At 34.0% G+C, this 16,792-nt stretch overlaps 2 protein-coding genes across 3 annotated transcripts; one reads left to right on the plus strand and one right to left on the minus strand.

Moving 5' to 3' along the window:
* The first annotated feature begins 3,742 nt into the window (after positions 1-3,742).
* LOC144837014 (gamma-butyrobetaine dioxygenase-like) lies at positions 3,743-10,105 on the plus strand. 2 transcript variants are annotated; one of them, XM_078691985.1, is made up of 6 exons: positions 3,743-3,760; positions 5,564-6,273; positions 7,396-7,501; positions 7,690-7,895; positions 8,627-8,793; positions 9,826-10,105. In XM_078691985.1, the coding sequence occupies exons 2-6, from the start codon at positions 5,567-5,569 to the stop codon at positions 9,990-9,992; spliced, it is 1,353 nt and encodes a 450-aa protein (XP_078548111.1). In that variant the 5' UTR covers positions 3,743-3,760; positions 5,564-5,566; the 3' UTR covers positions 9,993-10,105. The 2 variants fall into 2 exon arrangements, with proteins under 2 accessions (XP_078548111.1, XP_078548112.1); XM_078691986.1 differs by lacking the exon at positions 3,743-3,760 and adding an exon at positions 4,857-4,860.
* Positions 10,106-11,109: 1,004 nt separating this feature from the next.
* LOC144837364 (gamma-butyrobetaine dioxygenase-like) lies at positions 11,110-16,779 on the minus strand. Its single transcript, XM_078692432.1, has 6 exons — positions 16,749-16,779; positions 14,467-15,184; positions 13,891-13,999; positions 12,884-13,089; positions 12,498-12,664; positions 11,110-11,822 (listed from the first exon to the last, which is right to left on the minus strand). Exons 2-6 carry the CDS (start codon positions 15,156-15,158, stop codon positions 11,662-11,664), a joined length of 1,335 nt encoding a protein of 444 aa, XP_078548558.1. The 5' UTR covers positions 15,159-15,184; positions 16,749-16,779; the 3' UTR covers positions 11,110-11,661.
* Positions 16,780-16,792: the final 13 nt, after the last annotated feature.

Below are 16,792 nucleotides of genomic sequence, written 5' to 3' on the forward strand. Positions count from 1 at the left end.
ACTATATTTGAAAAGCCTTTAAACCCGGAATCTTCTTCATGTGGACATCCATTAGAACATGTGATTTGGCACTCTAAAATGCAACGGTGACTTATTATGTTTAGTTTAAAGTAGGCCATGGTACATTAAATTTATAAGCATAAACTATTGCATTCATCCATAAACTGCCTACAAGTTTACACGTTTGTTTATTTTATTTCTTATCGTCTTCGCAGCTGAAGCTGAATTACAAGATATTTATATTAAAAGCATTAAAATTGATGGTAAAATGGTAAAAATTAAACCACATAGAAACATGGTACATACACAATACATTCACGTAAAAAAAGTACAAAAACAAGTTATAAAAGGTTAAAAACTATACACCACTAGTAGTCGTACTGTATATGGTTATTGAAATAAATAAATAAATTCCATAAGAAACTGAGGTTTTACTGTATACGGCGAAAATATTGCAAGTGGTGGTCAGCCTAATTATGAGTCTCGATAGCCAATTAATTAAACTAAACTAAATATGTTGCATTAATATCGATCTTTTAAAATTCCAGTTGTCAACAATGCGTCTATTAGTAGAAAATGCCTTCTTAATAAGACTATGTTTCAACCTAAAAGAATGCCCACAAGAGTTATGCTATCCTTAGCAAAATATAAACTAAATAATCTTTAGAAATTTGTTTTTTGAATATGCCATTTAATGGCAATTTAATTTGATCAAAAAATAAATTACTAACTTGAAAAAAACTTTAATACACCTGCAAAATGGCATGGCCTATTTAAAGTATGTACAATATATCATAAAAAAACTACATTTTTGTTGGCTCTGTTAATAGTGTCAACACCAACTTTCTCCTGAGTAAGATGTAAGACCTAATTAAAAATTTATTAATAATCCAAACTATAATGTATGTATACATAGTCTAATATTTATTTTTTTAAAGTGCATATTTTCAGTTTTTAAATTTAATTTAAATCAACTGGTTACATGCACTTTAAATTACCGCCATATTCTAAACAAGTAGTGCCAAATCACATGTTCTAATGGATGCCTACATGAAGAAGATTCCGGGTTTAAAGGCTTTTCAAATATAGTTCAAATGTTAATAACCATACAATAGGCCATTATTGGACATAATGTGTCATTGGACTCTATAGAAACCTGTATGTTCTGAATAATTTGACACTAAAAATAATTTCATATGTACAATATTTTCAAAGTTATGCGATTTTACGTAGTGCAAAGTTCAAAGGTCAATAATGTTAGAATCGGCCATTTTTTTGCAAAAACATGCCATTAGACTAAATATAAATATGTAGTTTCTGAACAGTTTGAGCCATATTGTGTGTCTCTCAGATTAGTGGTTGCTAAGATATGATAAATCAAGGTCAAAGGTCAATAATGTTAGAATCCGCCATTTTTTGCAAAAACATGCCATTAGACTGGATATAAATGTGTAGTTTCTGAACAATTTAAGCCCTAATTTGTATATCTCCGATTAGTGGTTGCTGAGATATGAGAATTCAAGGTCAAAGGTCAATAATGTTAGAAATAGCACTTCCATTCATTTTTGGACAAACTTTTTCAATAAAGTGAATATAAAAACATATATTCTAACGATTTTGACACCATAATTAAGTATCTGTGACTAGCGGTTTCCAAGATACAGAGTACGTTATTAAAAATGGCGGCCATTTTTAATTATGCAAATTAGGCTACTTCCCGTTGTCGAAAAATGTCCTAACGTTGATAAATGTGTTCAGTAGGGTCTAAAGAACACATTTCATCAAAAAAACTTTTTCTTGGAATTTGTGTGAGAAAAGGGTCATTTTTTAGCGCTACCGAACCATACCGTTAAAAAATACGTTATGACACTCTCTATAACTGACCTATAGAAGGACGACATTATTTCAGAGTTTATACCAAATTTAAGTCTACGTAGGAAGTAGATTCTTCTTTGGGCCTTTCTAATAATGTTACGTGTGTTAATATGCCACTTCAGATCATTTGAAATATAAATACCCAAGAATTTAAATAATTCTTCTACAAACTCAACTGATATACCAAATAAATATTGGATATTTGACATTAAGTGATTTACGGAAGTCTACAACCATTTCTTTAGTCTTAGATACATTCAAGAACAGATTGTTTTCGTTACACCAGTCTACAACTCGTTTAACTTGTTGCGATAATTAGACTCATCACTGTTATCATTGATTAGACCTACAATGGTAGTAGCATCCGCAAATTTAGCGATATGACAGTTACTGTAGTGTAGGTAACACAGTCATGGGTAAATAAAGTAAAAAGAAAGGGCGACAGAACACAGCCCTGTGGTACACCTGTATTTATAATATGCTTATCCGATATAATGGTACCCACTTTAGTACGTTGGGGTCGATCAGTTAAAAAGTTTAACACCCAGTTACATATAGAAATATCGAAACCAATTTCAACCATCTTAGTGTGTAACTTATACGGTACAATCGTATTAAATGCTGAACTAAAATCTATATATAAAATCCTAGCATATCTTTTATCACGTTCGAGATGCTCTAAGATCCTATGCAAAGTGATCGATACAGCATCTTCGGTAGACCGGTTTGGTCTATAGGCGAACTGATATTGGTCAAGATCTCGAGAACACTTGGCCTTCAGGTAATTAAGGACTATATGTTCAAAGCATTTCATCAGAACCGACGTTAATGTTATAGGTCGATAATCATTCAGGGTTTCGATTGGGGAACGTTTCGGAATTGGAATTATTATAGAATCTTTAAAACATCGCGGAATAATTTGAGATATAAGAGAGAAATTGAAAATGTATGTAAAAATATGGGCAATCTGTTTGCAACAATGTTTAACAAGCATAGGGGATATACCGTCTGGACCAGCTGACTTACTTGACTTACATCTACTAAACTCATTACAATATTCTCTTCAAGAACAACTAACGGTACATCATTACCATTTTCATAATTATTGTCTTGATGGAGAGGGGGAGTGTCAAAACGACTGAAGAAATCATTCAGTCGTTGGGGTACATCATCATTTGAGTTAATTTTATCAGATTTTGGTTTGTAGTTAGTTATTTTATTTAAGCTTTTCCATAACTCTCTGGATCGCCGGAAGATATATCTTCCTCTAACCTATTTTTATATTCTCTCTTGGCTTTATTTATTCCCTTTCTTTACTCGTATTTTGATTTCCTAAATAGATCCTTTGATCTGAAAGCCCTATCTCTATTTCGTATCAGACTTATTAAACCATGGGTTTTGATTTGGATATATCTTAACTACGTCTTTATCAAACATATGTCCTGGCAGAATTTAATATATGAAATAACGGATTCAGTACATAAGTTAATGTCCGAACTGTCCATTCGAGAAGCAGCCTTGTACAGTAGTTTCATAATATTATCCGGTGTCTATTTGCTCAGTAATCATGCGTGATTTGACAGCCTCGCGCTTGAACTGACATCTGTATCGTGGTATAATTTACGTGGTTGAAATCACCTAATATTATGGAAGTTGCATTGGGATGTTTTAATTCGTTGTCAGTTACTAACAGAGCTGTGTCACCATTGAACGGCGCCATCATCATAAGGCCTTACTAAGTAGGCTCCATGATATGTAGACGGATTGATAAAGTTACTATCAGACTTGGACTTGGCTATAAGTAAGGGTGCTTCTTTTCGTGGTACGGTCAAAACCAGCTTTAGCCTGATTATTCGGGTCGATTCAGCTAGCTGATTCTACAGACGTGTGTTTGTTTGTGTGTGTTTGTTTGTTCGTTATACAAATTTTTGTTACTGCACGTAATCTTACATATGGGGTATCAAAATGACCGCAATTGTACTGGGAATGTTCTAAGCTATATTTGCACATCATCCGCCATCTAGGATCCAAGTTAGGGGCCAAAATGTGGTCAAAATGGTCCACTGTTTCCCACTTTCGATGTTTGTTCATTATACAAATTTCTGTTTCTGCATGTAACCATACATATGGGGTATCAAAATGATCGCAATTGTACCGGGAAGGTTTTAAACTACATTACAAAAATTCCCCAAGTCCTGGGGTTTTTGTGGGAGGGTTGGGAGGTGGGTGGCGTGGTTTGTGATGTCATTTTTGCTTGGGCTCGGGGTTGTAGGCTATCGAATTGTAAAATTATACTGTACTACAAATGTTTTACAGTATTTGAATTATCCTCAGGAAGGCGTTTGGAAAAATATAGATATACATATTTTAATCATTAACCAATATGACACCTATTCATTTACACATTTAGCAAATTACTTTAACCATTCCAGCTATGTATCGGTCTCTTGGATTTTCTCATTACAGACATCCGTATACATATACACGTTCTTTACTGTTACTGTGTTCTACTACTATATTTGAACATCATCCGCCATCTAGGATCCAAGTTAGGGGCCACAATGCATGGTCAAAATGGCCCACTTTCGATGTTTGTTCGTTTTACAAATTTCTGTTTCTGCATGTAACCATACATATGGGGTATCAAAATGATCGCAATTGTGGTTGGAAAATGTTAAAGTATTTTAATTATCCCAGGAAAGGGGCTGGGTGTTTGGGGTGGGGATGTAGGCCTATCACCAAGACCGAAACTGTATTGGGAATGTTTTAAACTACTTTTGGAAACTGCCACTGAGGGATTATGGGTTGGGAGTGATGGCTAACATAATTTTTATTGGAACCTTCTTAAACACATCACCCAGTATCTGGGGTGTGTTTGAAGTGGGAGGAGGAGGACCGAAAATGCTGGCGTAATGAAGAGCCTATATGATTGGAATTATAATAGGAAAAGTTACTACATTTGAACTGTCCAGGGGAGGAGTTAAGGTTTGTTGATTGTGGCTTGGATGGTGAGAGGAGAAAGAAGGCTAGGGGGCGTCTGTATAAAAATTAGATATTTTAATTATCAGCCAATATGACACCTATTTATTTACACAGTTTACTTAAACCATAGGCCTATCGTAGCTATGTATACCCTCTCAATTTGAAGCTGAAGGTGAATTGAATTTGTACTGGGAAGAATTTGTTTTTAAAAAAGAGTGTGGGGTGTTATTGAAGAGGGGTGGGGGTTGGTGAGTATAGGGAGGTAGGCCTACTGGCGTCGGGTGTTATGTACTGAGAAGGCTTTAAACTAATTTTAAAACCCGCCCTGGGGCGGGTATAATTGCTAGTTTATTATAAGGAGATGATAGATCATGATTTAAGATGGTGTATATACGACCAGGGCCTACGAAATCGGCCATGTGTTGTTTATGGTTATAATATAATATGATAGGGTTAGGAGATTATTTAGGTTTTAGGTATAATATCTCTATGGGTAGATTATTTAGGGTAGGCCTATGTGGATATATTGGACTTGATAATATGAGGTGGATTTTTTAGTGTGGTCGTAACGATCCGCTTTATCAAGTTTAAATTGTTATCCCCGGCGGAAGCACCAGATAAGCAGGGTTGCTCTTCTCTGACCATGATCTATTAATAGACCTACTCAAGATTATCATATATATTCATTATAAATATTATTTCACAGACAATGTTACGAGTGCTGTCACGTACAAATGTAGGCCTATCGATTTTGAGGAAAACCTTTCCGATTACAACATCTGCAGTTGCAACCCACCAGCTAACAAACCATCATCTTACCTGCACTCATCAAAACCAACGAGTATCAACACAGAGACATCAGCTAACTACTGCAACATACAGCCCAAATGGAGAACATGCTGCATCCACTTTTACAATTGATAACAAATCCGAAACAATTGACATCTTATTTGACGATAATACCAGTTCCCGGTATCCATTCGTTTGGTTAAGGGACAATTGTCCGTGCGACGAATGTTTTGATAAGTCTTCTCTACAGCGAAAGATCCTCGTGGATGACTTCGACGTCGATGTCATTGCAAGAGATGCCAAAATGGATTCAGAGAAGATGACCATTTACTGGACGGACGGACATATGAGCGAGTATCCAATAAATTGGCTTCGTAATTACAAATTTCCGCAGGTAACAGACCATATCCAGGAGCTAAAGGTCAGCTACTGGGGTTCTGAGATGACCAAAGATAAGTTGCTAACGTTTTCATTTCAAGATTTAATGAATGATGATGATGCTTTGTATTCTTGGATGGTGAGTCTGCACACGCATGGGATCAACTTAGTGACTGACATGGGTACAGAAAGGGACGCCTCGTTGAAATTGACTGAACGAGTTGGACATCCTAGATCAACATGCTACGGGTAAGAACGAACTATAATACTAATTGTGTTTTTCCACCGGTTCTCATTTAAATTCATATACGTTATTGCACATTTTGGCTCTGACGCTGGCTTCTCCTGCACCCAATCCCAGGTAGCTTCGTTATGAGCCGTAAAGGGATCAACACACCAAGATGAACGCGTAGTAAAAATCTAGAACGGCACTCCTACTCCTACTGTAAAATTCTCCTATACATAAGATTCCTCCGGGAAAACATTTTTTTGTGTGTCTTAATGCTGCGGGTGATTAGGCTAATTTCACTACAACCATAGTCAGTTGACTAACAATAGAACAGCAACGGCAAAAAAATTTTGAAAAGAAATAGGTTTTTAAAAAACTAATCGTATCAAAAAACCTGTACATTAAATCACATTATGTTTTAAAATTACAAATCACAAATTATAACTCTTGTTGCCTCTTGTACAAAATTAAGTTTTTTGGACAAGTAGTTCTAGAGAAAATGCAATTTTAGTTTACTGCTCGCCAGCTTTTGAAAATTGTCTTCTATCTTTTAACACTAGCCAGGTCTGACAATAATATTAAAAAGTGGTCCAGAATTGGGACCCTGGGCCGGATTGCCCCCAAAATTTAATGAAGTGGTCCTTGACCACATATCTATCTGTATTTGGTAAAGATCTTGCAATAACTTTTTAGTAATTCTGCTAACAGACACACGCGATCGACTATATACTTTCTTTGCGGAGGTATACAACAAATCTTATTTCTAAAAACAAAAACAAAGAGGATGATGATATGTTGAGGCAGGGAAGACTCTGGTCAACTTGGAAACAAAGCTACATTCACAGGTGTTCCGTATAACGGAACGGAATAATTGTCCATTATTTAACACGTTTTACGTGAAACGGAACAAGTGTCAGTGTAGCTTTAAGCTTGGTTCCCACTAGGACGTAAGCCGCAACACAAGGGAATTGACCAATCACAAGCGACAGTTCGAATAATCCATTTAATTTTCAATTCGCCTGCGTTGCGTTTTACGTCCTTGCGTTGTGTCCTAGTGGTAACCAAGATACGGTTTGCGATCATTCGTACGCGCACATACGTCCGTATTTTCTTTGTAACGAATTTTAGAGTTTTAATTATAGTATCGACTGGGAAGTGAAGAGCAAACCAGAGCCAAATAATCTTGCGTATACTGGATGTCGTTTATGTCTTCATAACGATTTGCCATTTTATATGTACGAGCCTTGTGTAAGTATTTGGAATGTGACACGTGAAATCGTGATCTTGTATCACCCACTAACGTAAAAATTAACCACTGATGATTTTTGGTTAATATTACATTAGTGGTTAATGTTACATTAAGCTTTATTATTTTACAAAATGTTATAATATTCTCTTGTAAATTGATGTACTAAGTTGTGTTTCTACGTTGATAGATTCAATTATTACACGGTATAAAAGTTAGCGATATTGGAGGTGAAAGTGAATTTGTCGACGGGTTTAAAGTTGCGTATGACCTCAAACGAGATGACCCAGACACGTTCAGAATATTGAGCACTGTCCCAGTAGGATTTTCTGATCAGGGAGTTGATGAGGTGTCCAAATCACAATATTATATAAAACATTCAAAACCAGTTATAAGGTACAGGTTTGGTTAATATCATTTTGTATATTAAATATGTATTGTCCCCCAAAATAATGAAATGAAGATCAATAAAATCAGACTTTAAATAGGCCATTTTGAAGTTTTAATTAAGTTATTCACTTCTGTAATAAAAAAAAAACAAAACAAAATTATTATTTCACTTAAGCTATAAAAAGACAAAAGAAACGGTTAATTTTAACCAAAAGCCATTGTCTGACAGATAAAATTTTTCGGGTAAATCATTTTTTTTTCGATCTAGTTTTTGGTCAAAGTGAATAACTATTATGTGACATTAAAATGGCATATTCAACAAAAAAATATTTTGTAGGGGGACAATAAATCTTTAACATTTTATATTTTTTAAAGATTATTTATTGTGTGTAGGCCTACGATGTATTGTATATCATCATATTGTATATGATTGTGAATCTATACAGTATATGCAATTTGTGTAGGTATAATATAATATAAACTATACAGTAGTATTTCAAATTGTAAACTTTATGATGGGTAGCTAGCATTACTGGAGAGTTCTTCCTCTTTTTCAACATAATTGAAAATGATTCATTTATTTAAAATGATGAAAGAATGAATAATTATGTAAATGATATAAGTATATAGAAATGGTGTGTGGATAAATAAATTAATTCTGATTTCATTCATGGTTCCTACACAAACACTAATTGTTGCTAAGTTGAGCTGCTTATCTTTTCGCTATACTTTCACAGTCTTGACTTAAACGGAAACATTGACAAAATCAACTTCAATCAGCACGTTCGTGGCATCAGGACCGATGTAAGTGTCGACAATATGAAATCCTTGTACAGAGCTTGGAAGAAATTTAATACCACACTCTATAAACAAGAGAATCTGATTTCCTTTAAAATACAACAAGGTAATATCTATCATCAGTAGTAATGAAATTATGTTTGTTAAAATAAAGATTATCAGAATGTGAAGAGTTAAAGATGTATTGTCCCCCTGAAAAAATAATTCTTAACAAAAATTTGGTTGAATATGCCATTGTAATGTAACATAATAGTTATCCACTTTGACCAAAAATTGGATCGAAAAAAAATGTATTTACCTGAATAAACTGTAATTTAAAGCAAAAAATGGTCAAATTGGCTGCCAGCCAATGGGTTTTGGTTAATTTTAACCATTTATTTTGTCATTTTATAAGTGAAAACATTTTTTTTTTTCATTTTTTTTTCTATGGAAGTGATTAACTTGATTAAAACTACAAAATAACATATTCAAAATCTGATTTAATTATTTTATTATTTTGGGGGACAATATATCTTTAAACGTTAGATAATACAATATCCAAATATTAATAATTTTTATCATTTATCTCAACTGCAATGCTAATTCTTGTCAGTTGCGCAACGGCTATGAGCGCTCACTGGCTAAACCCATAGTGTTTTCCCTGAGCAGTGCCCAGATGAAAAAACAGGCATTACAATTTGTCAAAAAAGTGTCAAAATGCCGGTTCCAGCGTTGGAGGGCTACTTAGCGTTCCTAAATGTATATGGTTCCTCCCACACGCCAAAGAGATAACATTTGACATTCACATCAGGGGAGATCTCCCTGTTCACACTGAATGATAATAATTCTGATGAGTGCATCCACCTTATTTATTATAGTGTGTTGTAATAATATCACTGTCGATTTATTAGGTAGACCTATTATATTTAATCAATCAATCAATCAATCAATCGTTCGATTTATATAGCGCCATTCCAACAGTCATTGCTCGTGGCGTTGCAAAAAATATCAGAAAATGTGAGTTTTGAGTAGTGACTTAAAGGTGCTCAATAATGATGTTTGTTTAATGTTCAAAGGTTCGGTCCAGCAATACTGAAAGTCCGATCTCCCCAACTGTTCTTATTTCCATATTAAACATACTATTATTTTATATTTTCAGGAGAGGCAGTCTGTTTTAATAACATTCGAACATTGCATGGTCGGGCTGAATTCTTGGTTCCCGCAGGTAATGCTGTACCACGACATCTGCATGGGAACTACATTGACTGGGACAGCATTTACTCACGTATTAGAGTTATTGCTAGAAACAAGAATATATTCTTTTAAAGCTTTAAAGGTACAGGCATGAATTTTAAATACGGTATAATATTTGGTTAATTGTACATAAATCAAATATTTGTAAGAGAAATCGAGACGAAAAAACATGAATTTCCCTTAATATGGTCAAATAAAAAATTTAAAAATTCTTCCATAAAAACCAGGAAGACTTTTGATGAAAAGATGGTGGATATACGGTGGATAATTTTTGCTATAGCATAAAGATAAAAATCTGAAGTTGAATAAAAATACCAGAAATGTAATATTCAAGTTATATTACCTATATTTAGTCATCTGATAACATTTTTTACCACACCGTTTATTTTTCATAGTTTTTAAAATGCCTCTCTAATTATACCATTTCTGTACAATAGAATAGAGATTTTACTGTATAATTTGAACTATCCCCCCACTGATAAGAAAGTGCTTATTTTCAACAAGCTCGTGTAACACAAATAAAATCCCAAAAATTATGAAACATAGGGGAAACTATAGATCGATAATTATTGGAATGTATGATCAATAGAAATTTTTTGCCCACACCTGGCCTCTAACGGTAAAGACAAGTACATAAATTTGTAAACATAAAGGTTCAAAAAACATAAAAGCGAATCGACCATTGACATTTAAAAACATTATAGTAGTTGTAAAAATGATACGATAAAAATATACGATTAAAAACATATTTGAGAGCTGTATGTCTTTTGTAGAAGTTTCAAAATTTGGTTTGTAAAATGTTTTCCAGTTCCAGAACTCATTTTTTTTTTGCATGAAAAATATGCGCAATGAGTCAATTCTACTCCAGTACGTTTTCATATAAATGTGTTTTAATTGTTAAGAATATCAATATATGGTCTGATGTGTAGACTTAATGCAAGCAAAAATATTTTAATCTCAACGATTATTAAAGCAACGTCTTAGTTAAGTCGAAGATGCTCTCCAGATGGAATGCCATCCTGAGATGAGTAGTAGTAATTTTGTTTATTTTATTTATTTCATTTATATGTAATTTACTTTCTATGGACCAGAGTTTCCGAAATAAAAGATTGAATGAATGAATGAATTCAGGATTATTGTGTGTTTACTGTGATTTAGACTCAACATCCACAAGTTCTGTGAGATTTTTCTCAGGTAATTGCTACTATGTCCATAAACATGTGGTAGAACAAAATGAACCAATACACAGGTGTTTACTATTTAATTTAGATTTAATTAAAATATATAGTATTACACATAATCCTTAATATGATAATATAAATATAAAATCAGTTAGAAGAGTAGTTTCAATATTGAAGATATCAACGTGAAGTTTGTCGATTTGTATTCTTCCACAATATCATTGTTAGGCCCAAATATCTTAATACCTAAAAATACTTTATAATTATATAAAACTATTATTACCCTGTAGTAGCATTCCAATCAAATCGATATAATCAAAAGCCCCAATGGTCTAATAATATCAAGCAGAAAATTCTGGGCTATTTCTCATTCTTAACAATTTCGTCACCGTTTATTAATATTAATTATTATATATAATATATTATTTTATATATATATATTATTATTATATAATATATTAATTTCTGGTATATCACTGGGTGGTTTAGAGTTTGCCTATGTCTGCAAATTTATATAAAATATATTATTATACAATTAATATCTAATCCATCCATGATTGTTAATAGACATGAATCGGCCTAATACCTCTCATTCTTGAGTAGATCTCATCCCAGTCTATATAGATTCCTTGCACATGCCTTGGGGTTTGACATCCATGAGGAATCGTGAACTTGGATCTGCCGTGTAGAATTCTTGTATTGTCTATGCACACAGCTTCACCTGTAAAGTACAATACTATAATGCACTTTTCTCAAAGCATTTGTGCCCTAAAGTCTTTCAATTCATGAGATATATTTTCTAGTTTTGTTTGTTTGTTTTTATTGATTTTCCACACAAAATGAATATGATAATTAAGTAACAATAAACATATATATATATATATAAGAAAGATGTGTGGCTGGTGGGCAAATAAAGAACTTTAAGGTTTACCCACCAGAAAAGATACATAAACATAATCAAGTATGACGAGTAAGATATACATAGTAAGAATATAAAACATGAAGTATAAAGACATAAGTAAAATAAAAAATTTAAAAAGTAAATAAATAAAAAAAAACAATAGTATAAGTTATTAAATAAATGAATCATAAGTGTTTAAACTTTAGCATTTGCATAAGTAATAATAAGTTACGTAGTATTTAAGTACAGTTCAAGTTAAAAGGAAAAAAGACTAATTAATCTCCTACTCTTTAAAAATAATGGTTAACTAGTTCTGTAATGGAAACTGTATGATTACAGGACCAACAACTTTATATCCCATCCAAAGGATGAGCCAATGAGAGTAAAGACATCTTACACTCATCACGACTATCACATGATTCACAGAATCAAAGTTTTGTAAAATTAAAACAGCTGAAATGACAAAATCATCAAGATCCTTAATCTTATACATACCTGGATGTAACTTGAACGATACAAGATTTTCTTCTTTATAGAGGGCAGTATAGAATGTCTTCATTGCTTTGTACACTTTCTTTACGTCTTCAATACCTACACTCATACGACTATTCAGGTGGGGGTAACCAAGTGAAATTTGTTTGATTTCACCATTTTCTTTCAATCTGAAAAAGACAATATCAACTGAGATACAAACAAAAGGTTATGAGTGCTATGCAGTGGCGGATCCAGGATTTTGAAATAGATGGGGCCCAGGGTCTAAAAGTAGTGAAATGAAGTCCTGAACTTAATTTGATGTCCTATCTTTTGCATTACAATTTGTGACAATTAGAGTTTGGCCCTGCTATGTGAATTGCACTTACTGATTTACAAAATATAAATACCTTATAATTGGCTTCTGATCCATTAAAATATAATTGGTTTTAGACATTCCGTGTACCCCATCATCAAGGTATGCTAAAGGCACACGGCTTAGGACGTCAAATGTTTCAGGGTCTTCTTTCTGTAAGTCGTACGCTACTTTGAAGCCATCTGCAAACTCACTCAATCCACCATCTTCACTCATTGTGATACAATGTAGTACTAGCACCTAGAAAAATATGCGCAGAGAACAATTTAATGTTTTTAATCAGTTTTTCTATGCAGTGGCGGATCCAGGATTTTGAAATAGATGGGGCCCAGGGTCTAAAAGTAGTGAAATGATGTCCTGAACTTAATTTGATGTCCTATCTTTTGCATTACAATTTGTGACAATTAGAGGACGCCCGGGCTGGCTAGGGCCCCCCTACCTTGAATTTGGCCCTGCTATGTGAATTGCACTTACTGATTTACAAAATATAAATACTTTATAATTGGCCTTTGATCCATTAAAATATAATTGGTTTTAGACATTCTGTGTACCCCATCATCAAGAATGTATGCTAAAGGCACACGGCTTACTCTTTAAAATTTAGAGGCGAGTCCAGTATTAATTCTGAATGGGGAATGAGTTGTTAGCTGTTAGGTCATAGTACTAAAGCTCTGTCTACACTATCAAACTTTATGTGACAAAAAACTTTGATGTGCCCATATGTGGACATGATGATGTCATATCACTACCATATTTGGGAACATCACTACCATATTTAGGCACATAACACTTTTTGTTTGATAGTGTAGACAGAGCTTAAGAACTACCATTATGTGGTGGAGTTGTAGCTTGGTGGTTAAGATGTTTGCCTTCCAATCCCAAGGTCCAGGGTTCAATCCTGACCTAGTTCCAGTGTTGTAACTAACGACTCTTTCAACTCCACTCCCTAAGCCTCAAATGAGTTTGTAAGTACGATAAACTATAAAATAGTATCCATCCTGTAATTGGCGAGTTTAAAAATGTATAGTACAGTATACTAACCCCAGGTACAAAAGAATAATAAACCAGATCAGTATGTAAACCCAGTCGGTTACCTGTGTAGCCCAAATTAGTCGGATCTAGCGTATTTGGTTTAATACCAAAATCAACCCTAAAATACAAAAAAAATCATGTTATTTTCATTCTGCTATTTCACTTTGCTAATGAAATTGCTTTGGGAAAATAAATGGGTATCCCAAACTCCATTTATTGGGGATGGCAGGGGGGTGCTTATTTATTTATTTTCCAGAAACTGGTCGTAAGTCTGATACAAAATAAATTTTGCAGAAACTGATCATAAGTCTAATACAAAATATATAACATTTTGAACAACATCCCAAGCTAATTATTATCAGGTACATCTTATAACACTCTTGTAAAAATGAATAAAAAAGTACGGTAAGAAAAATAATAATAAAAAAAATCCAAATAATCAAATTAAACCCAGAACCTGCTGTGAATACTGCCACCACACCGACTAGTTCCATGATAATCAACATGATTGTGGGAACTCATAACGATGACGATCAATTATCATCAACAGAAATATTATTATAAATACTGATAAAATATTCCTACCCATGGCATGTAGTTCTTGGGTGCGTCACCATGTTGGCCAATCGTACAAGATTCTTGTCGTCATTTCCCAGATCATTCACAATATTGATTCCATCTGTGTGTAAGCTTAAAAGCCAAGAATGTAAACTGGATTCATCAGACATGATTTCATTAAAAGAAAAAGTTGATACCTTTGATTTCGTCATTTCGGAACCCCAATATCTCCTCTCATCCTCAGGATCTGTCGCTGCAGGAAACTTGACATCTCTTAGCCAACTCAGTGGATATTCACTAACGTGTTCATCAGACCAGTTGACAATTACCGATTGATCTTTTATTGTGGCGTTTAGTGGGTGTATATCGAGGTTCATGTTTTCCAACAGGTTCTGTTTCTGCCCTGATGATAGTTCATAGCAATTGGAACAATGACAGTTGTCTCGTAACCAAACAAACGGACACTGAACTACGCTTACATCATCAAACACCAGTTTTATAGTTTCAGAATTCAAATCGATATTAAGCTTCGGTCGATCGGTTATAACAGAGTTCCGTTGATTATTGTTGACAGAGGAATATAATCGTTTTAAATATTGACTATTTGATGAGATGTCTATTCTGATTCTGTTTGGATTTGTTAGAACCAAAGGAGCTGCTCTCCATCTTAAAATGTTATAAATAGAAATACGCTGAAGACCTCGTAACATGATAAGCATACAAAGTAAGCCAGGAACGAAATAGACTGAAAAACAAAACAATATAAGTATTAGATTCTAGATAAAGCAATTTTAGACCTAGTCTTTAATTTGAGAGAAGAAAAAGGTAAAGAAGAAACAATAAATATCTTGTCACTGTACATAGTAACAAAGAAGTTATAACACAAGAATCTCCTGTTCTTCAATTTGCATTCAAAACACAGTATCGGAAGTACAGGGTTAAAAGGTCAAACTGGGCGACGCCATTTCACAGGATGGAACAGCGCCCCCTCCAAACTAGGAAGTCAAAACTATTAATTCCTATTGAGGGCTCAGTCATTTACTCTATCCCCTCTATAGTATTAGCAGATCCCCTCTATGATTTTGACTTTCTAATTTGATGAGGGCGCGCTACTCCATGGCTCACAATGGCGCCACCCATTAGCTCTATTCTATCCCACAATGCCTTTCGAAATTGTTACGCACTTCGGACGTACAGGAGATTCTTGTGTTAGTCTTAGTTAGTCTTTGATAATAACTACACAATTGCAGATTACTTCTAGTGTGGGGGTGTGGGGGGGGGGGGGAAGCCTTTTAGTAACCATAACTTATAAGTTTGTCTTACTTATAGGTCTAGGTTGCGAAATAAATGGTTATACTGTACTGTCAAAGTTAAGATGTACAACATATTAAATATACTTCAATTAGTTTTTTAGGAGAATTTTTGAAAATATGTATAAGGTTTATCGCAAATAGCGTGCGCGATGCATAGTGGGAAGGTTTTGGGAGCAAATGTCACGATGTGTACGTACATGATTTGTTTTGTACGTAGGCCTACACGTAATAGTACAGTGAAGTACAGTGGCACATTTTCATTTTTAATAGAACTGAATTCACAGGGTCAACAGTAATTTAAGTTTTACAAAGCTCATAGACATCTTCCCACTATAGTACAGTATAATTCAACAATATTTTAAACTAAACAGAGACACATCCATAACGATACCAGTATTAAATTAAATGATTAATATTTTTAATGAATTTTGAATTATTTGCTAGTTTATATAGTGTAGTATTTTTTGGAATTCTCTGTAATTATAATTTGGGAGCTGAATGAAAAATTGATATGTAAATGGCGGTTTCTCTTTTAAGCTTTATAAGCATTCTACTTTTCTTTGTTAAATAGGCCTACTGCTGTACCTCCTAGCCTAGGCCTAACTAATCAAAAAAAAAATCAATATTTTTATTTGTATTGTCATTTATTTTCATTGTATGCACACTGTACAATACAAAAAAGAAAAATAAAAGTTGTCATGGTCATGCAATATATAGGCCGAGCCTAGCTAGGCTTATATGGCCTAGGCCTAGCTAGGCATAGCTAACCAACTTAACTAGCCTAGGCCTCTAGTAGGGGCCTAGTAGGCCTAGGCCTGGCCCAGCTAGGGCCTAGGCCTAGTGGTATAGTAAGCTAGGCCTAGGTTTTTCGGATGATCCGTTTTTTGGCACTAATAATGGCCTATACTTTAGGCCTAAATAAATATTAGTCTACATATAGTAGACCTAGACTGTGTAGTTTAGCGTAAAAAGGTCAAATAATCTATACAAAATTACATGTATCGTCTCGATCGTTCGTCGTGTTGTTTTTTTTACAGACG

Source organism: Antedon bifida, chromosome 3, assembly GCF_963402885.1.
Source record: "Antedon bifida chromosome 3, ecAntBifi1.1, whole genome shotgun sequence".
Lineage (NCBI taxonomy): Eukaryota > Metazoa > Echinodermata > Crinoidea > Comatulida > Antedonidae > Antedon > Antedon bifida.